This window comes from Gossypium raimondii, chromosome 13, assembly GCF_025698545.1.
Source record: "Gossypium raimondii isolate GPD5lz chromosome 13, ASM2569854v1, whole genome shotgun sequence".
NCBI classification, from domain to species: Eukaryota; Viridiplantae; Streptophyta; class Magnoliopsida; order Malvales; family Malvaceae; genus Gossypium; species Gossypium raimondii.
Window position 1 is genome coordinate 11,004,880 of NC_068577.1, and position 17,703 is coordinate 11,022,582.

The 17,703-nt window shown below is 36.2% G+C and overlaps 2 protein-coding genes across 2 annotated transcripts; one reads left to right on the forward strand and one right to left on the reverse strand.

Annotated features, from left to right (window-relative positions):
- Nucleotides 1–388: 388 nt before the first annotated feature.
- On the forward strand, nt 389–4,531 carry LOC105783139 (GDT1-like protein 4). Its single transcript, XM_012608385.2, has 12 exons — nt 389–638; nt 745–813; nt 1,800–1,859; nt 1,970–2,017; nt 2,669–2,757; nt 2,902–2,938; nt 3,039–3,086; nt 3,312–3,380; nt 3,460–3,504; nt 3,602–3,663; nt 3,850–3,922; nt 4,030–4,531. The coding sequence occupies exons 1-12, from the start codon at nt 621–623 to the stop codon at nt 4,099–4,101; spliced, it is 690 nt and encodes a 229-aa protein (XP_012463839.1). The 5' UTR covers nt 389–620; the 3' UTR covers nt 4,102–4,531.
- Nucleotides 4,532–5,103: 572 nt separating this feature from the next.
- LOC105783141 (ATP-dependent Clp protease adapter protein CLPS1, chloroplastic) lies at nt 5,104–7,440 on the reverse strand. The gene is made up of 3 exons (XM_012608386.2): nt 7,274–7,440; nt 5,929–6,079; nt 5,104–5,533 (listed from the first exon to the last, which is right to left on the reverse strand). Exons 1-3 carry the CDS (start codon nt 7,335–7,337, stop codon nt 5,272–5,274), a joined length of 477 nt encoding a protein of 158 aa, XP_012463840.1. The 5' UTR covers nt 7,338–7,440; the 3' UTR covers nt 5,104–5,271.
- Nucleotides 7,441–17,703: the final 10,263 nt, after the last annotated feature.

Sequence of the window (17,703 nt, forward strand, 5' to 3'; positions counted from 1 at the left end):
TTTACCTACGATTAATGTAAAAACAGCGGTGGCGGTGAGATTAGATACTGTAGCGATACTGTAGCGTGAGACAAAAAGTAAGTTAAACGCACCACACTACACCCAATCGCCCATCCAAATCCACCCTTAATATCGGAAGACAGTTTAGTGTTAAAGATATTACAAATCAATAATATTAATAATCTAAATCTCACAAGATTTAATCATCAAAGTATAATTTAAACTAATAACTATTTTTGGTAACGAAATAAACAAGTAGCGTGGCGTGACCCTAACGCAGTTGAAATTTGTCCCTAAATCAAACCCCTGACTCGCGGAAGTGTAGCACACACGCTAAGAAAAACAAACACTCTTTTTTAACCTTTTAAAATCACCACGTTTGCTCTTTTTCCACTTTTTTCCATTTCAAGTTTCACTTATGATATTTGAATAGTTTAGTCGTCTCTTTCCCTGGGCAGCTGATTTCGTCATCCCAAAGATTCAGCCCAAGTCAAACTCGGAGCTCGAACTCAATCACACACAGAGAAACACAATTGATTTCCCTTTCCACTAAACTATTTAAACAAGAAACTATTTACTTTCTGTGAATTTCTCTTTCGGCACTCTCTGCAACTGCAATCATGACCTCGCTTGTGCAAGTAATTTTTTTTATAGTCCAATTTAATATTCGACTATGACATTCTTTTCAATTTAGATCTAGTTTTGATTTGGCGATGATTAATCATTACTTTTTTTTTTGAAAAGGGCTTTTCCAAGTCTTTGGCTATGACTGTGCTATCGGAGATTGGCGACAAGACGTTCTTCGCTGCCGCGGTTAGTCAAATTTGAGTTTTCTCTCTATGTTTTTTGGTTGGTTCATTCATATTTATTAAACTAGAGTTTCATTATTTTGTATTGAATATGGTTCTGAAAAGGACTTGAAACTAAAACTGAGTCGATCATGTTGTGAATAATGAATAATCAACCTACGTTTACAACCTTTTGTATTGTTTTAATAGTGTTGCTCTTTCCTTTTTCTTTTTCTTTTTCTTTTTTTATAAGTTGATCATGTTCCAAGTATTTTATTCCCCTTTCTGCGTGTAAAACAAAGCAAGAGGCTAAAAAACCTGCTTATCAGACATTTGATTGGATTATAAAATATTTGTTTACACTCAAGGGAATGAACTGTTCTGAGCAACAATAGTAACGTTAGCTGAATATTTTGTAGTAAAATGTTTTTCTTGTGTAAGTGTTGAATTTCTGGATTGTAGTAATCAACTGGTTTTACTGGAATTAACTTGTGGAAAATTTTCTTAAAGGGCAGTATATCATCATTTTCATTCATGAGGTTAATATGTTAATGTTTGTTCGTTTACTTTTTCTTCGGTGATAATATTTTTTTTATCACGGTGACTCGAAGTTGCTGTTTTAACCTAAGCAAGCCTCATGCATGAATGAAGAAATGGAGCGTAGATTGTTTAGGGTACTGAAAACTTGGAACATGGTTTTAAGCTTAGAAAAGCTAATGTCTTTTTCTGGTTCTTGGAGACGGTAGGTATTTAGTTCCAAACTTTCAACGCATGATGGATAAGAGTATTATTTTTGTCAGTGATACAGGTTTTATTTAGAGACAAATATGATATATACTTAAATGTCAGAAAGCACTTCCTACGTTTTGCATCTTTAATTGCGTTACACTTAAATATTGTATTAAATCCTGCAGTATTGTGCTTGGCCCAAAATCACAAATTTTACTGCATTTTATCCTGAAATAGCTCGATTATTGAATTTTTAAAATCACGTATTTTATTTGTTTCAAGATCTTGGCAATGCGCCATCCCAGGAAACTTGTCTTGTTAGGATGCCTGGCAGCTTTAATTGTGAGTGTTTTTCTCTTTCCCTTTCTCCATGCACCATTTTCATTCTGACTCACTCTGTTAACTTTTTTTCTTAATTGAGCATCAAGTTATTTGAAATGTTTTATCTGTAGGTGATGACTATTCTTTCTGCTGTTGTTGGCTGGGCAGCTCCAAATCTTGTAAGTAGTTTGATTGCTGTTTGAGAACGGCTTCTTTTGCATGTGGGTAAATTTTAGTTTCTTTTAAAGGACCTGAACAACCAGATTAAAGGCCTTTTTTGGGCAACTCCAAGCAGTATTGGGCATCTTTGTTTTAGGACGAGAAGCCGAGAACTGAATTGAAGTCAATTTGACTGATGCCTATTCTCTAAAGTTACAGGTTACGAAATGCACTGGATATGCTTCAGTGTGGCTGTAGGTTTGCCCACTTAAAGCTATATGCTATAGTTAACTCTGCTACTGCTGCTATCAGTGATAAAATATTGCCCTCCAAACATAGATCTCAATCTCTTGTGGAACTTAAATCTTAAAGCATTCTTTACAAACATGGATTAAATCTTTTCAGATGTAAACTATGTATGGACGGTTGGATACTAAGTTAAGCCTGTAATAGCCACCGTATTGTGTAGTTCTATCAGTAAATATGGTATTTGTCGAACTCTAGTGTGTGGAAGTGTGGTTTCCTTCACTACGAACTGTACAGCAAACCTTTGTCTGCTTAGGTGATTAACGTAATCAAATTTAATTATGTACCATGCACTCATGTACATGTAGCAATTATGAACTTGTAGGGTAATGCTCTCATTCTCTTGTATTTTTTCAATTATGCAGATTTCTAGGAAATGGACACATCACATTACGACTGTGCTTTTCTTTGGATTTGGCCTGTGGTCTTTATGGGATGGATTTATGGAGGATGGGTAATGCTTTTTATTACCTCTTTAGTCTCTTCCAATAGTCTTATATCATTTTCTTGGGTTTGGTTTCTATTTGTCATGTGTCATTAGGTAAGCTTTGCTTTACCGTAAGTTAATCATGTTATGATCTGTCTATATTTCCTTAAGGGAGGCTGAAGAATTGGCTGAAGTTGAAGCAAAACTGGTTGGTTATTTTAATGAATTTCCTGATGTTTAAGTAGACTTTTTCTCTGTTTGGGGAAAAAAATGAAATTGTTTAAATGTTTCTTTACTGGTGTGACTAGGATGCTGACTGGAAGGCAAACCCAGGAACAGTCAAAGGGGGGAATAAGGTACAGAAATAAAAGTATATTTCTTAAAAGGAATAGTGTTACATACCAACAGCATGTTTTCTTTCAGTGTTGAACTTATTTGATTAGAACTTTAAGGGCTTAATTAGATAAATTTGTATGGGAGCTTATCTAGGATATTTGGAAAAGGAAAGGGCTTCTTAGTATTTAGCTTTTTTTAATAACATTTTTAAGATTATGACATTTGACTGTTTCCTATGCTATCAGGCTGATGATGATTCAAAAAAGGAGAGGCAGCCATTTCTCACACAGTTCTTCTCTCCCATATTTCTGAAGGTCATAAGTTATAAAATCTATTCAGTTGAATCTTGATTAGCCTGCATTTTGTCAAATAATTAAAGTGCCTATTCTGCAGGCATTTTCCATCACATTCTTTGGTGAATGGGGCGACAAGAGCCAGGTAAACTTTATAACATGAATTTCATATTTCTGTCTCTTCTTTAACAGGACCACTGCATGTTTATCATGTTGGACTGAGTATTCCACTGTCTTTTCAGCTTGCTACCATTGGTTTGGCTGCAGATGAGAATCCATTTGGTGTGGTTCTTGGTGGAATTTTGTAAGTTCTACTACCATTAGATATCTATACATATTTACTGAAGCATTGCTATTTCCTTAATATTTTGAAACCACTCTGTATGTATACAGTGCTGTTTCCATTTTATATGTTTATATATCTTCACTCTGTATATGCTGTGATTAGTGATTAGTAAGATTTCCTCTTTTATTTTTTCCTTTTTCTCAGAGGACAAGCACTGTGCACCACTGCTGCTGTACTTGGAGGAAAGAGCCTGGCGTGTCAGATATCTGAGAAAATTGTAATCCAGATCCGTACTTTTCCTTTTTATCCTTATGCGACAGTTATGGTTCGCATTTAATTTGGTGAGCAACTAGTAAAACCAAGTTTATATCTATTTTGATGCAGGTTGCACTCTCAGGTGGAGTTCTTTTCATTGTTTTTGGATTCCAATCCCTCCTCTCAACAGTTGAGTCTTGACGACTTACTAATGGTTAGTTCTGATTTTTCCATCAAGAAAATTGTTCACTAGAGTTGGGGTACTCCGTTGGGGAGGAGTTGGATTGCTATGAATTCTTTAATGTTTCACATAAAACAGGCGAAGATCCTAAATCCAAATTGACCCGCTGTTTTGTTAGTACATTTATAATTATTCATACCTGTCTGTCATCTTCTCAGTTCAGGCACAGTGCTGTGTCTTACAGTCATTATTAGATAGGCAAGAAAACGCTTCATCTATGTTCATATCTTGCACTCAAAGGCATGTGAGGCCGTTAGAAATGAATAGTATTTGTTTTGGAATAAGTGTTTTTGCCTGCAGTCAAATGCATACATGTGCTGCATATAGTCTGTAATGGATACTTTTGCTTTGTGCTTATTTCATCAGGGATCATAAACTTTACATGTTTGAGATTCAGGAATCTTTTCCTATGATTGCGTACCTGAGCTAATCAAAAGTGAACTATAATCAGTTCAAATTTTCAAAATGTGAAAGCATCACCATTGGCAATAATGCCAATGTTGGGCATTCTATTGTGAATCATAATTATATTCTGTTTTTATCAAGATTTGGGTTTACAGTTCAGCAATGAAACGCAACAATTAAAAAGCAAAGAAATCAAGTTCATGCCATTGGCTCATACCATGCCTGTATTATCAGTTATATGGTTTATTAGGTTTTTACATCTTTAGTGTTCTCCCAACAAAGTAAATAATCTCTTTTTAATGTTTATAATCAGCCTCTCAATTTTTATTTTTTTTTAAACATTTTCCTAAACGCAACGACCTTAGGCTATTTTTGGACATTAATTAAAACGTGAAAACAACAATGAGAATAAAGCCATCGGTCCCTCCCTTGGTCTGGAATAATGTGAGACGTGTTCCATTCCTGGTCTTCAGGTTCATTTTTGTTCTTTTTTCCCCTTGATATTTTAAGGTGTCACTTATCCCAAATTGTTTAGCAAATGCAAAGACAGGGACATCTACGGAGACAACCCAACGTCCATCCTCTTGTCTATAATTTCACCATACAAAATGTCCAGGTCCGGGGATCATACAACATTGTATCAACACTCACATATACAGCATTTAAAGCACTAAAAGGAGTATGTATATACATTAACAGTGATAAAAGCCAAATAGGTCTACTCTTCAGCAAGCACCACTTGCTGGTTCAATTGAACTAAGAAGCCCATTCCCCCTTAGCTGCATGCAGTGTTCTTCAGCATCGACCTGTGCACAAATAATCACCACTGCCAACCCATTGCAGTGTGCTTCTTGCATTATATTAACTGCATTGTCTAGGGTCATCCCCGGGATCACTTTCATCAATACTTGGACAACATATTCCCGTTTATTGTAGTTGTCATTGTGCAGCATGACTCGATAAGGTGGGGCTATTTTTCTTGACTTCCTGAGCAAGTTATAACCATAAATGTTAAAAGAAGGTTCTATGGAGAAAGCAATATTAGATAACAGACATAGCATGGGCTACTCCTGCATGCATGCCAATGCATGAATAGTTCAAAGACACCGATTTAACATCACACACGCAACAAGTGTGGGCACAAAATAGTTACAGGGTGTGGAATTGGAAATCTCCCCAGTTTCTGGATTGTGAAATGTTCCAGTGAGGATGCACCGATCATTTTTGTAGGGAGAGCAAGTTGATGTTGATTGTCCAACTAAAAAAGGAGGGTAACCAGCAAATTTGCGAGAAGAATGCTCATGATAAAACAATATCAATGACGAGTATTTCACATCAAAATATCTAAAGGTACAATAATACATTTGAATTTGGGGATGCACCTTAGATCGAACTCAGATTCACGACCAGGAGTGGTTCTCTCTATAACTGGCTTCTCCAAGATTCCTCCTCCTTTACTTGGTCCTGTGGTCGATATAGCCATGAGAACGCCACGATTGGTGCATGGTCCTCTGCACAGTGACCGTTTCTCTCCTGTTTTGTATAGTTTCAATTTAACACAAATTGATAGAAAGCACGGAACCATCAGTATTAAGCGCTCTACTGATGCCAATTAAGTTTGACGACTAATAAGAAATGGAGGACAGTTTTTGGATATTGAAACAGAACACCATAATTATAGCTTTCGAAAAGAATAATAGTTAATATCATTCATTTCAGTAGCTCAAGAGCTCAAAGCAATTGAGATTCACGATATCCAGTCAATAAAATAATTGGAACTCAACAGACTCACTACATTACTGTCTGTAGGCAAGAAAATGAGATTAGTAAACAACGCATGATTAGCATAACTAATATTCAACTTTCCGGTCATCAATAAGGAAAATGTACTACTCTCATGTAATCAATATATTTTGCACCAAGTCAATAACTAAGATTCAAAAGACCATTTTTAGATTTCAGAGCTACTCTCAATAGGTCTAAAGATGGCAAAATTTCTCCTTTTCTTCTCTCATTTTCTTGGATGAAGAAGTAGCTATATAAATGGATCCAATCATCTACAACCAAATTCATACCCTCAGAACTATACAACAACAAGAAAAATGTCTCTGGCTAATGATGAGTGAGCTAAAAGGCTGAGAATCTACATCTCTTTCCCACCAACAGCTAGCAAAAAAACTAAGCAGACCATACATCAATAATGTTGCCCTTTTAGGAAAAAAGAAACATCCTCAGTAGCATGAATGAAAGTGAGTTATTTTATAACAGTTGCCATCTTCATTCCTAAACCAGCAAGTCCCTCCAAAGCTCTAGCCCTCTAAAAAGTACAATGTCAAATAATACCAGCAAAAGGAATTTTGTAATTAAAATATGTATGTTCGTATATATTTCTTATTCCTAAGCATTCTTCACAAACCACAGTCTCAACGTAAAAAAAACTTTCTGAAAAAGAGTAGCCATCCCAGAAAATGAATCCGCATAAAGCTCCATCATTTTTAATCCGAATCGTTAATAAAAGCACTTCTGTATCTATAACTTGGATTATTGGATGAATAATTCAGAGGAACTAAGCAGAACATAAGCGATAATAGTCAGCTAAACGAAGTGGCTGCGATACCCAGATGCGTTGTATGGTTTATTCAGTAATAAATCAAGAAAAATTACAAAATTCACTTATAACCCAAAATTGAAAACCCAAAAAAGAAGAAAGTGGAGAGAAGGAAGAACCTGGTTTAGGATTAAAGACGGTGTTTGGTGAGAGAGATAATCTACCACGTATGGCAGTCTCCATGCCTCTCTGACTCTATAGTTCCACACACAGTCTCTCTCTTCTGTCTAACGAAAAATGTTTTTTAACCACTTTTTTTTCTTTTAGATTTTTTCTTTTTCTTTTTTTCCATTTTTTGTGGCTAAACAACCCAACACTATTTAGACCGAAAGTTTTTTACAACCCAAATTTACAAGTATGATTATATGGGCTAAATACGGCGTAAAAGCCGTTTATTTTTTAATTAGGCCTTTAGGCCATTTTTTTAATTAAGGAAATAAGTCAGTTTTAGGAAAAAGAAAGGGAAAGTGTATCCAGTTAGATGAGCTTTCCTTGCAGGTGGCAGAAAGCACTCAATTGGACACGCTTTCCTTTTCTCTCTCCTATGGTTAGAGTTTTTTATTTTTTATTTTTTAAGGTTAGAGTTTTTAGATTTATAGATTAGGGTTTATGGTTTTCAATTGAAATCGTGAAAGTTCATAGGTAGATTTGAAGGGTCGTGGATGTGGTAACACGCCTCAGAACACATACATTTCATATGTCATAGCGGGATAGGGTCATCACCTCAGAAACCCATCGTGGGGAAATCAGGTTTCGAGATAATAATTCTTGATATGATCAAGGGTCAAAGTCTAGGTAAAGGTCTCAGTCGGCGGCTGTGATGCGGTCACAGGTTCGAGTATAACTGGGGGATCAGGTGACAATCGTTACGCGGTCAGGAATTCAAGCTTTTTGGATACCCACAAACGATGCCCTATATATACCATACATAAGATTGATGTCATAATCATACGAAGAAACTTTGGGGACGTCCGGTGTAGTCAACGTAATTTCTTTCTCTATTTTCAAGCAATCGGTATCTTTAACTTTTTATTCTTATCTGAAGGCTGATACCGAGTTGGACACAAGAGGGCTTTCAGGTGGAGAGCAGATGTTTCGACATAGTAGAGGTTAAACTCGGGTCGGCGCGGCAATGGTTGTAGTTATTAATGGGTTATTTAATAATGACAACTGTCATCACCTCGAAAAGAGCATTACATTTACTGCACCGTAATAGTCGTTCCTCACCTAAAGGTCCTCTTGCATCCACAACGGTGCCGACCTTAGAATAAGAAGGAAGGTTAAAGGTACTGGTTACCTAGAAATAGAGAAAAAAAACTACACCAATTATAACGGAAAGCCACAAAGTTTTTTCGTATGAATATGCCCTCAAACTTCTATATGATATTTATAAGGTATCATTTTCAGGTATCCAAAAAGATTGAGCTCGTGGTCGCGTAATGACCGTCAATTGGCTCCCCTGTTATACCTCGATTCATTACTGTATAACAATCATTGGTTGAAACCTCCACATATTCCTCCACGTATAAAGTAAAATCACCCCAAAACTCGGCTTTCGTAGGATAGGTTCTGAAGGTAATGGTCTCATCTCGGTAAGACATATGAAATATGTGTATCTTAAAGCGATATCGCATCACCGACGACTTAAGAATACCTCAAACATTAAGAAAATACTTTATATATGAGGGATAGAGGGGGGAGAAGATGATTGAGGGATGATGAAGCTTGGTGTGTGTGAGCCCTTTTATAGGCGCAGGAAATGACTGATTTGCAAACTAAAAATTTTCTTTCATTGAAAACGTGCTGCAGGAGTTGAAGAATATATTCGAAACGTTGTTAAAGTAGCCAAAAAATACGATGCATCAAACACTTTTAATGTCTAGCAGAAAAAAATGTTAGAGAAAGCACGCCTAACTAGGTGCGTTTAAAGAAAGCACGCCTAACTAGGTGCGTTTTCTCAAACATTTTTCTTCTGTTGTTTACATTGAAGTAACATTTACAGAAAACCTAGGGAACATGTTTTGAGGTGGGTTGAAATTATATGACTTCTGAAAGCGTTTTGAATCCTCCAATGTACTTACATCATATAAAATTAAACGAATGCGTGCATTCATGAATGAATTTCAAAGTATATATTTTCTTTCTCCCTATATTATCTTCCTATAAAAGGGATGTATTTTTAACAACTTAGACACGCATGAAATAAATATCAAACATCGAGTAGTTGTCTTGCGGGAGTTGTGTGTACTTCTTTGGACATTCATTTACTTATTTTTTTTCTTTTGTTAATCCAATTCGTGACTGATATTAAAATGAGTCGACGAGTGAAATTCGTTATTTTCTACGATGGTCAAATCTGTAATAAAGAGGTCAGGTAGTGTTTGTAAGAGCGAAGTCTATGGAATTAGTGTTCAATCCTACAATTAAATTGCATAAGCTACGAACCAGAATAAGAAGGAAAGTTAAGGGATCGACCTGAGGAAGAATTTCAAAGTTGCAATACAGATTTCTTGCCTCTGTTGACCCCTATAGGAATGAGCTCTTCAACGTAACTGGCGAGGTCCATCTCGAGATGGTCATATCAACGTACTGCTCAAGTGAAAATGCTGTAATGGAGTTATACATCTAATTCGTCGAAACTGATAGATCTGGCCCATCTTCGACCACCGTTGCGACAAATATGGGAACCGAAGCTAAAGTAGAAATTTTTACTACACAGTTGTGCGGTGGGTTCACTAGCCTGTTACAAAGCGGCTACTACAATGTCCCCAAAACATCTATGGGCAGACACTCATCAGTCTCTAGCACAAATCTAAACTTTAGTGTCCAGTATCGGTCAGGGTTCGAGCATAACTCAAATATTGACATTCGGGCTCAACATTCAATCAGTGCATTCAATTTTAACTTCAGCACTGAGTCAATGTCATGGGGCAGAAGTAGTTATACGGAGGGATCATCAACGTATACTGGACATCAAATCGATACATTTTTTAACGGGCACATGGTTTATAGGAAAACTAATTACCTATTCATTTCAATGGGGACCAACGAGGGTACGTCTAACCCTCTACTCGAATGTGACAATAAAGGTACGGATGAGAGAGAATATGCGACCCATGAAGAATGTGTTGGTGAGGAAGAAGGGGTGGCCGAGGGAGAAGGTTCAGGTGAGGAAAAAAGGGTAGGAGATGCAGTTGACGGGGAGGAGTCAGATTATAAGCCAATCTAGCAGCGCAGTCCGGATGGTTCAAAAGTGGCACTATTTTCCAAACTACAGCCGGAACCTTGCGAGTCCGAAGATGGAGCCTCGGATAATGCTCCGGATCCGTGATTCATGGCATATGAATCTCCACCCCACATGACAAACATCGACTTATTGGCTGATGGTAGTTTAGAATTTTCGCAACTATCGCACAAAAAACCTAGTCATGCAAGCACATCTCGTGACGTATGAGTACTGAAAGTTGGAATGGAATACCTAAACAAAGATCCTTTCATTGTTGCACTGAAGCGATACAACTTCAAGAATGGCGTGAACTACTACATCATGAAGTCTCATTCTGAAAAATTCGAAAGAAAGTGCGCAATATGATACGAGAGGTGTAAGTGAAAAATCATGGCTTCTTTCCGTAAGAAAATCTGTCTGTAAACAATAAAAAAGTATTCTGGTCCACATAACTGTGTTGTGTCAAGTGCAAGTCGGTACCATTCGAGGCTAGACCCAAAAATGATTCCTGACATTATTCTACTAATAGTGAATACAAGTCTTAGGATTCTCGTCCCGGTGTTGATTGCGGATATCCATAGCCAGTACGAGTACACTCCAACGTACTAAAAAGTGTGGGTTGAAAACAGAAGGCTATGGATAAATTGCATCACGGGTAGGGTGGTTCATATAATTATTTATGGAATTGTGTCAGGTATTGGATCGATACGTATTTAGTTCCATAACTGATCTGGAAACCCAACTAGAGTACTTCAGTGGTCGATTGGTCCCTAGGAAAATAGTATTCCATCGACTCTTTTGGACCTTCGATCAATGCAGAGAGGTTTTTCGGCACTGAAAGCCTTTAGCTCAAATTGAAGGCACCTGGCTGTACGGAAGGTATCAACACCGTCTGTTAATTATTGTTGCTTAGGATGGTAATCAAATAATTTTGCCTATAACATTTGCAATAACTGCTGGAGAAATGACAGATGATTAGGATTTCTTCTTGAATTGATTGCGCCGTCGCGTTCGCCCATAGTTAGACATTTGTGTCATATCAGACAAGAGAACTAGAATAGTGTCTGCGATTAAGTGCTATGGTAGCCTATGAGATCGCACCCATCATTGGTACTGCTTACGACATGTGGGATCCAACTCCCACAAAAAATATCCTTCGAAAACTCAGTGAGATCTAGTAATTGATATAAGTTTATAGTTCCAACTATTTAATCATTGTACATCGAATAACCACACTGGGTTTTTTCGTTACACTAACGGGTAGGCATTTCTCGATAGGTTACGAGCTTGTCCAACATCAATTCCATGAAACGTTAAACAACCTGACCACCATCAATTCCTACGGTGCAACGTACCTAGCAAATATACCGTATGACCAGTAGACGCAATCGTACAATGAGGTTCTACGATATGGGCACATGACATCAAACTTAGCCGAGTGCATAAATTCTGTACTAAAGGGGATGCGTCATTTGTCGGTAACCTCTGTTGTCAAAGAAACATACTTTCACCTAGCCGACTTATTTCTAAAGAAGGCGACGGTGTATGCTGGATAGATAACGGGCAGTAATACTTGGTGTGATAACGTCATAAAAAAGATTCGATGAAATACAGCGAGGGCGAACACTATGTGCGTAGCGTGCCAGTTGTGTCGGAACCTCGATTTTCAAGTCATAAAGCACGCTAGGCCCGATCACGACATGTTAGGGGCATCCTATCGTGTGAACCTAACAATAGGGACTTACAATTGTGGAATATTCCAAGCATTTCAGTTCATTTGTGTACATGCAATTGCTACATATGGGAATATACGAATTTAGTACGAACCTTACATCAATGATGTCTACTGACCATAATGCATTCACAGTATATAGAGTCTTGAATTCCCAACCGTCCCAAATGAAAGTATGTGACCATCGGTGTCTAGCGAACTGTTCGAGTTGGCATCGAACAAAGACCTATGTCGCGTCTCAAAAGGTATCCCGAATTCTACTCAGATAAAGAACAATATGGATATTCGGGACAAGGACAATCAACAGATATTATGCGGGTACTGTAGAAACCCAGAACATATGAAGACAACATGTTCTTTGTATAGGGGTACATTGGGACCTTAGCGTTGATAGCATTATTTTCTTCCAAATAATATATTCATTACCATGTTTCCATTATTCAGCTGTTCTAAATTTGTTGTACATTGAAGTAACTTACGCACAATTCATGTTAAATAATAAAAAAAATGTGATGTTCGAATAAAAAATCTCGGTTTAGTTATTTATTCTAAAAATATATATTTACATCGTACTATTTAGAAAAAATACATCAATCATAAAAAAAATACATCAATCGTCTTGTCGAGGAGAACGTATGTCGTAATGTGATAGATGATAGTTGCATGGAGGATTTCTATGGAGCTCCAAAGGTGCGGGCCCATAGACTTCCTCTTCAGTGCCATCACCGCTTTCACCCCACATTGCAATGTCCCCTAGGCCTCATCTCTAGTTGCTCTAGCGCCATCATTGTCCTTCATAGTTGACTGTTGTGTTGACCTAGGTTCCCATCGAGTATCCTTCACTTCTGCAGCCAGTGGTTGTGTCGACGAGCCACCCCGAAAAAATAGTTATGCGTGTGATGTTTGTGTCACTATCGGCGTATAACAATAAGGTGACCCGAATCTCAGGTACATCGATATTGTCCTCGTCATGGACACTAGCATCGACTGTTGCATGGGTATCTATATCAGTGTCGTCATCAGTAGCAGTGCATGCATCAGTATTTGGTCGAACATCTAGGTTAGCATCGACATCAGCATGGGGATGAAGACTGCGAGGTGTTAGAGTATGTCCAAAGACCAATTATGAGATGATTGTAATAACATAGTTATTTTACCTCGTTTATTAATATAAGGCATAACCATTATTATTTCAGGTTATTTTCTGTGTATATAAATAAACTGTTTTATAATAATGTTATGAGAATAATATAATTATTCTTAAAAAATATTTAGTCAAGTATTATTATGGGCTTGGACAATAATAATATATTAAGACTTACGTGTACTTGATTGATGACAAAGTGTTGTCATTGGCATGAGATGTCAAAATCAACACATGAGTATGTGTGTTAGAGAACAACATATTGGACTGACTTGCTATGAGTATGTTTCTTGGATTATTATTTAATAGTCACAATATTACTCATAGTGATTACTATGTATATGATCTTCAGACTTGAGATCACCATTATCCCAACATCGTGAGTCGTATATTTTGATACAGTCAAGCGTCTACCTTAACTGGTTGTTCTACAAAGGCTGATGTTGGATATACCACAATCTATGTAGTGGGATATGGTTGATCAATATATAATTTGTCTCTCCTAAATAATGGGAGCAATATCCAAGGCAACTTGTTTGAGTGAGACTAGAAATGCATGACCATGCTCGAATAAGTTGATATGAGATATCATACTTATTTGTTTTTTATAGTCTACTCAGGATATTAAGAAACATTAGGTGGACTATACAAGTGTAACTATTCCATGACTTGTGCTTATTCTAGATATAAAGGACAAAAGGATTTAATACATAAATTGGTAATCATAGAGAGGTTATGTCGAATCATGACTTCTTGTAACTTAGGTAGCAATGATGCATTTCTAGATGCCACTCATTGTTTGTAATATTAGAATCGTTCTAGTATTACTGCTAACATTACAATAACCTATAGAATCACACCTTATAGTTGAAACGAATGAAATTCAAACATAGTTGATATTGTATTTAGCTGTCAACATGAATTAAATTGATTAAAAAATTAATTTAATTGGGCAGTTATATATCGAACGGATTATATGTACAAGTATGCCGTACATATAATGAAAAATATGGTTAAATTAATATATGAATTTGATTCGTAAAATTTAACTAAAAACAATAATTTACTGAAATTCTTGTTATAATTACTATAATTATAATTTAGGATTGAATATAATTATAATTACTGTAATTATAATTTTTTTGGTCAAACATTATTATAATTATGGTAATTATAATATTTGGTTAATTATTATGATTTGATTCATATCAAAATATTAATGATTCCTGAATTAGGAAATATAGGGTTTTGAGAAAAACCTAATATACCTGAAATAAGGGATGTGTGAGGTCTAGCAGCCGCAGGGGCGAAGCCAGAACAATCTTTTAGAGGGGCTGAATGAAATTTTAATTTTTTATAGTCTATATCTTTATAATTTTTAAATGATTAAATCAAATTTTTATAATTTTAGGGGGGTCCAAAGTACAATTTTACCTTTACTAATTTAAAATTTTTAAAAAATTTTAAAGGCTTAAATAGCAATTTTATATTTTAGGGGGGCTGGGGCCTATGCCAACCCCCTGTAGATTCACCACTGAGCAACCGTCAAGTAATTTTTTTCTCTGAAAAAATTTTAGAGAGTGTTTATCATTCGTTGTCACAACGGGTGGATTACGTAGAGGCCGAAACGTTTTTATTGCAGCTTGGAATTGACATAAAATTGTGTAATTTGCTTCTTCGATTTTTCAGACGATTAAAGGTAATCGTTCATACCTTTTTCACCTTGATTCGTTCCTTGTACATGGATCCTTAGATATGATCGCCAGATTTAATTTTTTTGCTGCGCCATGAGGTGTACTGGTGATCCAACACAGGGGACGTCGATGCCCCAAAACATGTACCTACGGGAACAGAAGAATCTCCCACGTACGGCAACAGTGCGTAGTGCAATTGTGAAGAAAATATGGGGTTAGTGAAATGAAGATGAACAAGTAAAGTGAACTGACCCAAAAATTGCGTAAACATAGGCAGAGCTTCTTCTTCCGAAGTTGATGACAAACCTATTGTGTGACCACATCCCCTCCTATACTGCTACTGTGGCTGTTGTCGTTGCCTCTTCGGTCGAATTTGCCTACTCTTCACATTTGGAAATAGTAGATACGACTTTTCGACGACTCTAAACCACATCATGTAATCGTTATCTGTCGCCATGTCCGTTGAGAAAAATGGTTCGCAGATAGGTAAAGATTCCATCCTACGATCCCAAACCTAGATGTGCTCCTGGTGCTTCTCTGCCCAGTCCTCGTCGTTCATCGTGCATTTCCATCGTCGCGTACACTACCAATGGCACATTCGCGTCCCACATATCCCAGTTCCCAAACACTTCTGGCGGTATGCAAAATATGATATCGGCGTCGGTGTACGACATCCATTCAAACTAAAAAGTAGAATTATAAATACCGTTACGTACGATTTTTTTACTAATAATTGTGTAATTAATATATGTTCGAAAGAATAAGTAACTAAGCTCGGCTTCAGAGCATTAATCTAACAACAACCTAAAATCTTCAAGCTCCTCCGGTAATCCCACGTAACTCGGCCCATAGTTCCACCTGTACGGGCGATATGTTAGTCGAAACATATAATAAATAAAAATATTTACTGTACAAACTACATATTTATTAATAAATTAAAAAAAATTCCTCTTTACCAATAGGAACACGTATGGATCGGTCACTCTGTGATGTAAAAACGGTAGTCGCCACCAGGCCTACGATTGCAGCAATAGTAGGCAACTATCGATAGACATCGTATTCAGTATCGTATCCCGACAGATCTCCTGATATAACTTGGACAAGATGGCAAATCCCCAACTTAGTTTTTCGCCTTTGGTGAAGTTCACTAGATGCAGTACCCACCTTACGTGCACCAAATTTTGATATTTATTGGGCATTAAAATTTCCCTGATTATGCTCATGATGAATGCTCGGGCTTATTGTTCTATGACCTCCTCTGTTAGGTCTTCAGAAAGCTCTTTGAAATTATCCTTGAACCAATTGATCGATATCCGACCACCGTTAAACCTATTCAGGACCTTCCCAATATTGCTCTAGAGAGGTCCACTTTACCAGGAACGACCACTGATCCAGTGATGACTGGCCCATCTATCGACAAACCTAGTTGTAACGCTACATCTTTGAGTGTGATTGTACACTCGCCGCATGGAATGTGAAAAATGTGTGTTTCAGGTCTCCATCTTTCCACCAACGCGCTGATTAGTGTAGGATTAAGTTTGCAGCCCCCGAGTATGCGAGACGTATGCAAGAATCCAACATCTTGCAAGTAGCCACAAAATTGAAGGACCGAAAGCTTTCCTATATTATGTATGAACCCCTCCAAAACACAATCATCCGCCTATTTATAACATAAAAAAAATATTTCAAATTATCAAAAAATAATTAATTAAATTTAAGATAATTGAAAATAACAAAAATTAAAATTTCGTCTTACCATTGTTGCTTGGGCAACAAAAATGTGCTTGTCGTCAAAACGAATTAGAGAGGCAACCATTTGTGAGAAATTAATTTGAACAAATAAAATACGAGATAATTAAAAATTTATATTTTAAATGAGAATATCAATAAATTTAGAAAAAAGAATTGAGAGAATTTAAGAGAGTTTGAAAGAAAGATGTGAATGAAAAAAATGAAATTTGGGGGTATTTATAAGGTAAAAAAGTGATCATTGGCCATTAATTTTTTTATTGTTAGTGTGACAACATTTAAAAATTAAAACAGTTGATTTTTTACCATCAATATATTTTTATCGTTGGACGCACTTTCCTTTTCATTTTCCTAAAATTGACCTATTCCCATAATTTTAAAAAAATCTAAAAGCTTAATTAAAAATAAACACCACTTTTACGCCTAATTTTACCGATTATGTATCCTACAAATCATAAATAATATATTTAAAATATGAGTGAATTTAATAAAAGCATTATAAACTAAAAGTTAAATATATTCAGAATAAATTTAAACAATAAAACTTAAAGTAATATAAAAGAGAACTCATTTACATATAATTACTTAAATATCAACAGTGATATTGAATTCGCTCCAATTTGAAGCATTCGCTTTTGATTTAACAGTATATATTTTCAGACATTTTATTTTAAAAATTTAGTCACTCTTCAATTGGTAACGCTATTAAAATAAAGGGAGTACTTTTATCAAGTTAAACTCCTAAATATAAAAAAATAACAAAAATTTTATGCTAATAAATATAAAATATATTAGGCTAATAAATACTAAACATTAAAAAACTATAAAACATAACTTGCACGTAAGTTCTTTAAATTTAGTTTCTTCACAGCTTTAAAGTTTAACTTCAGACAGCTCGCATTTTTTCTCGTGACCCTAGTTCACATCTTTCTTGCCAAAGTCATGAGCTCGCCAATCTCAGAGGGTTCACCAATTTTGGTGGGTTTGTAATTTCTAAGAGTTCA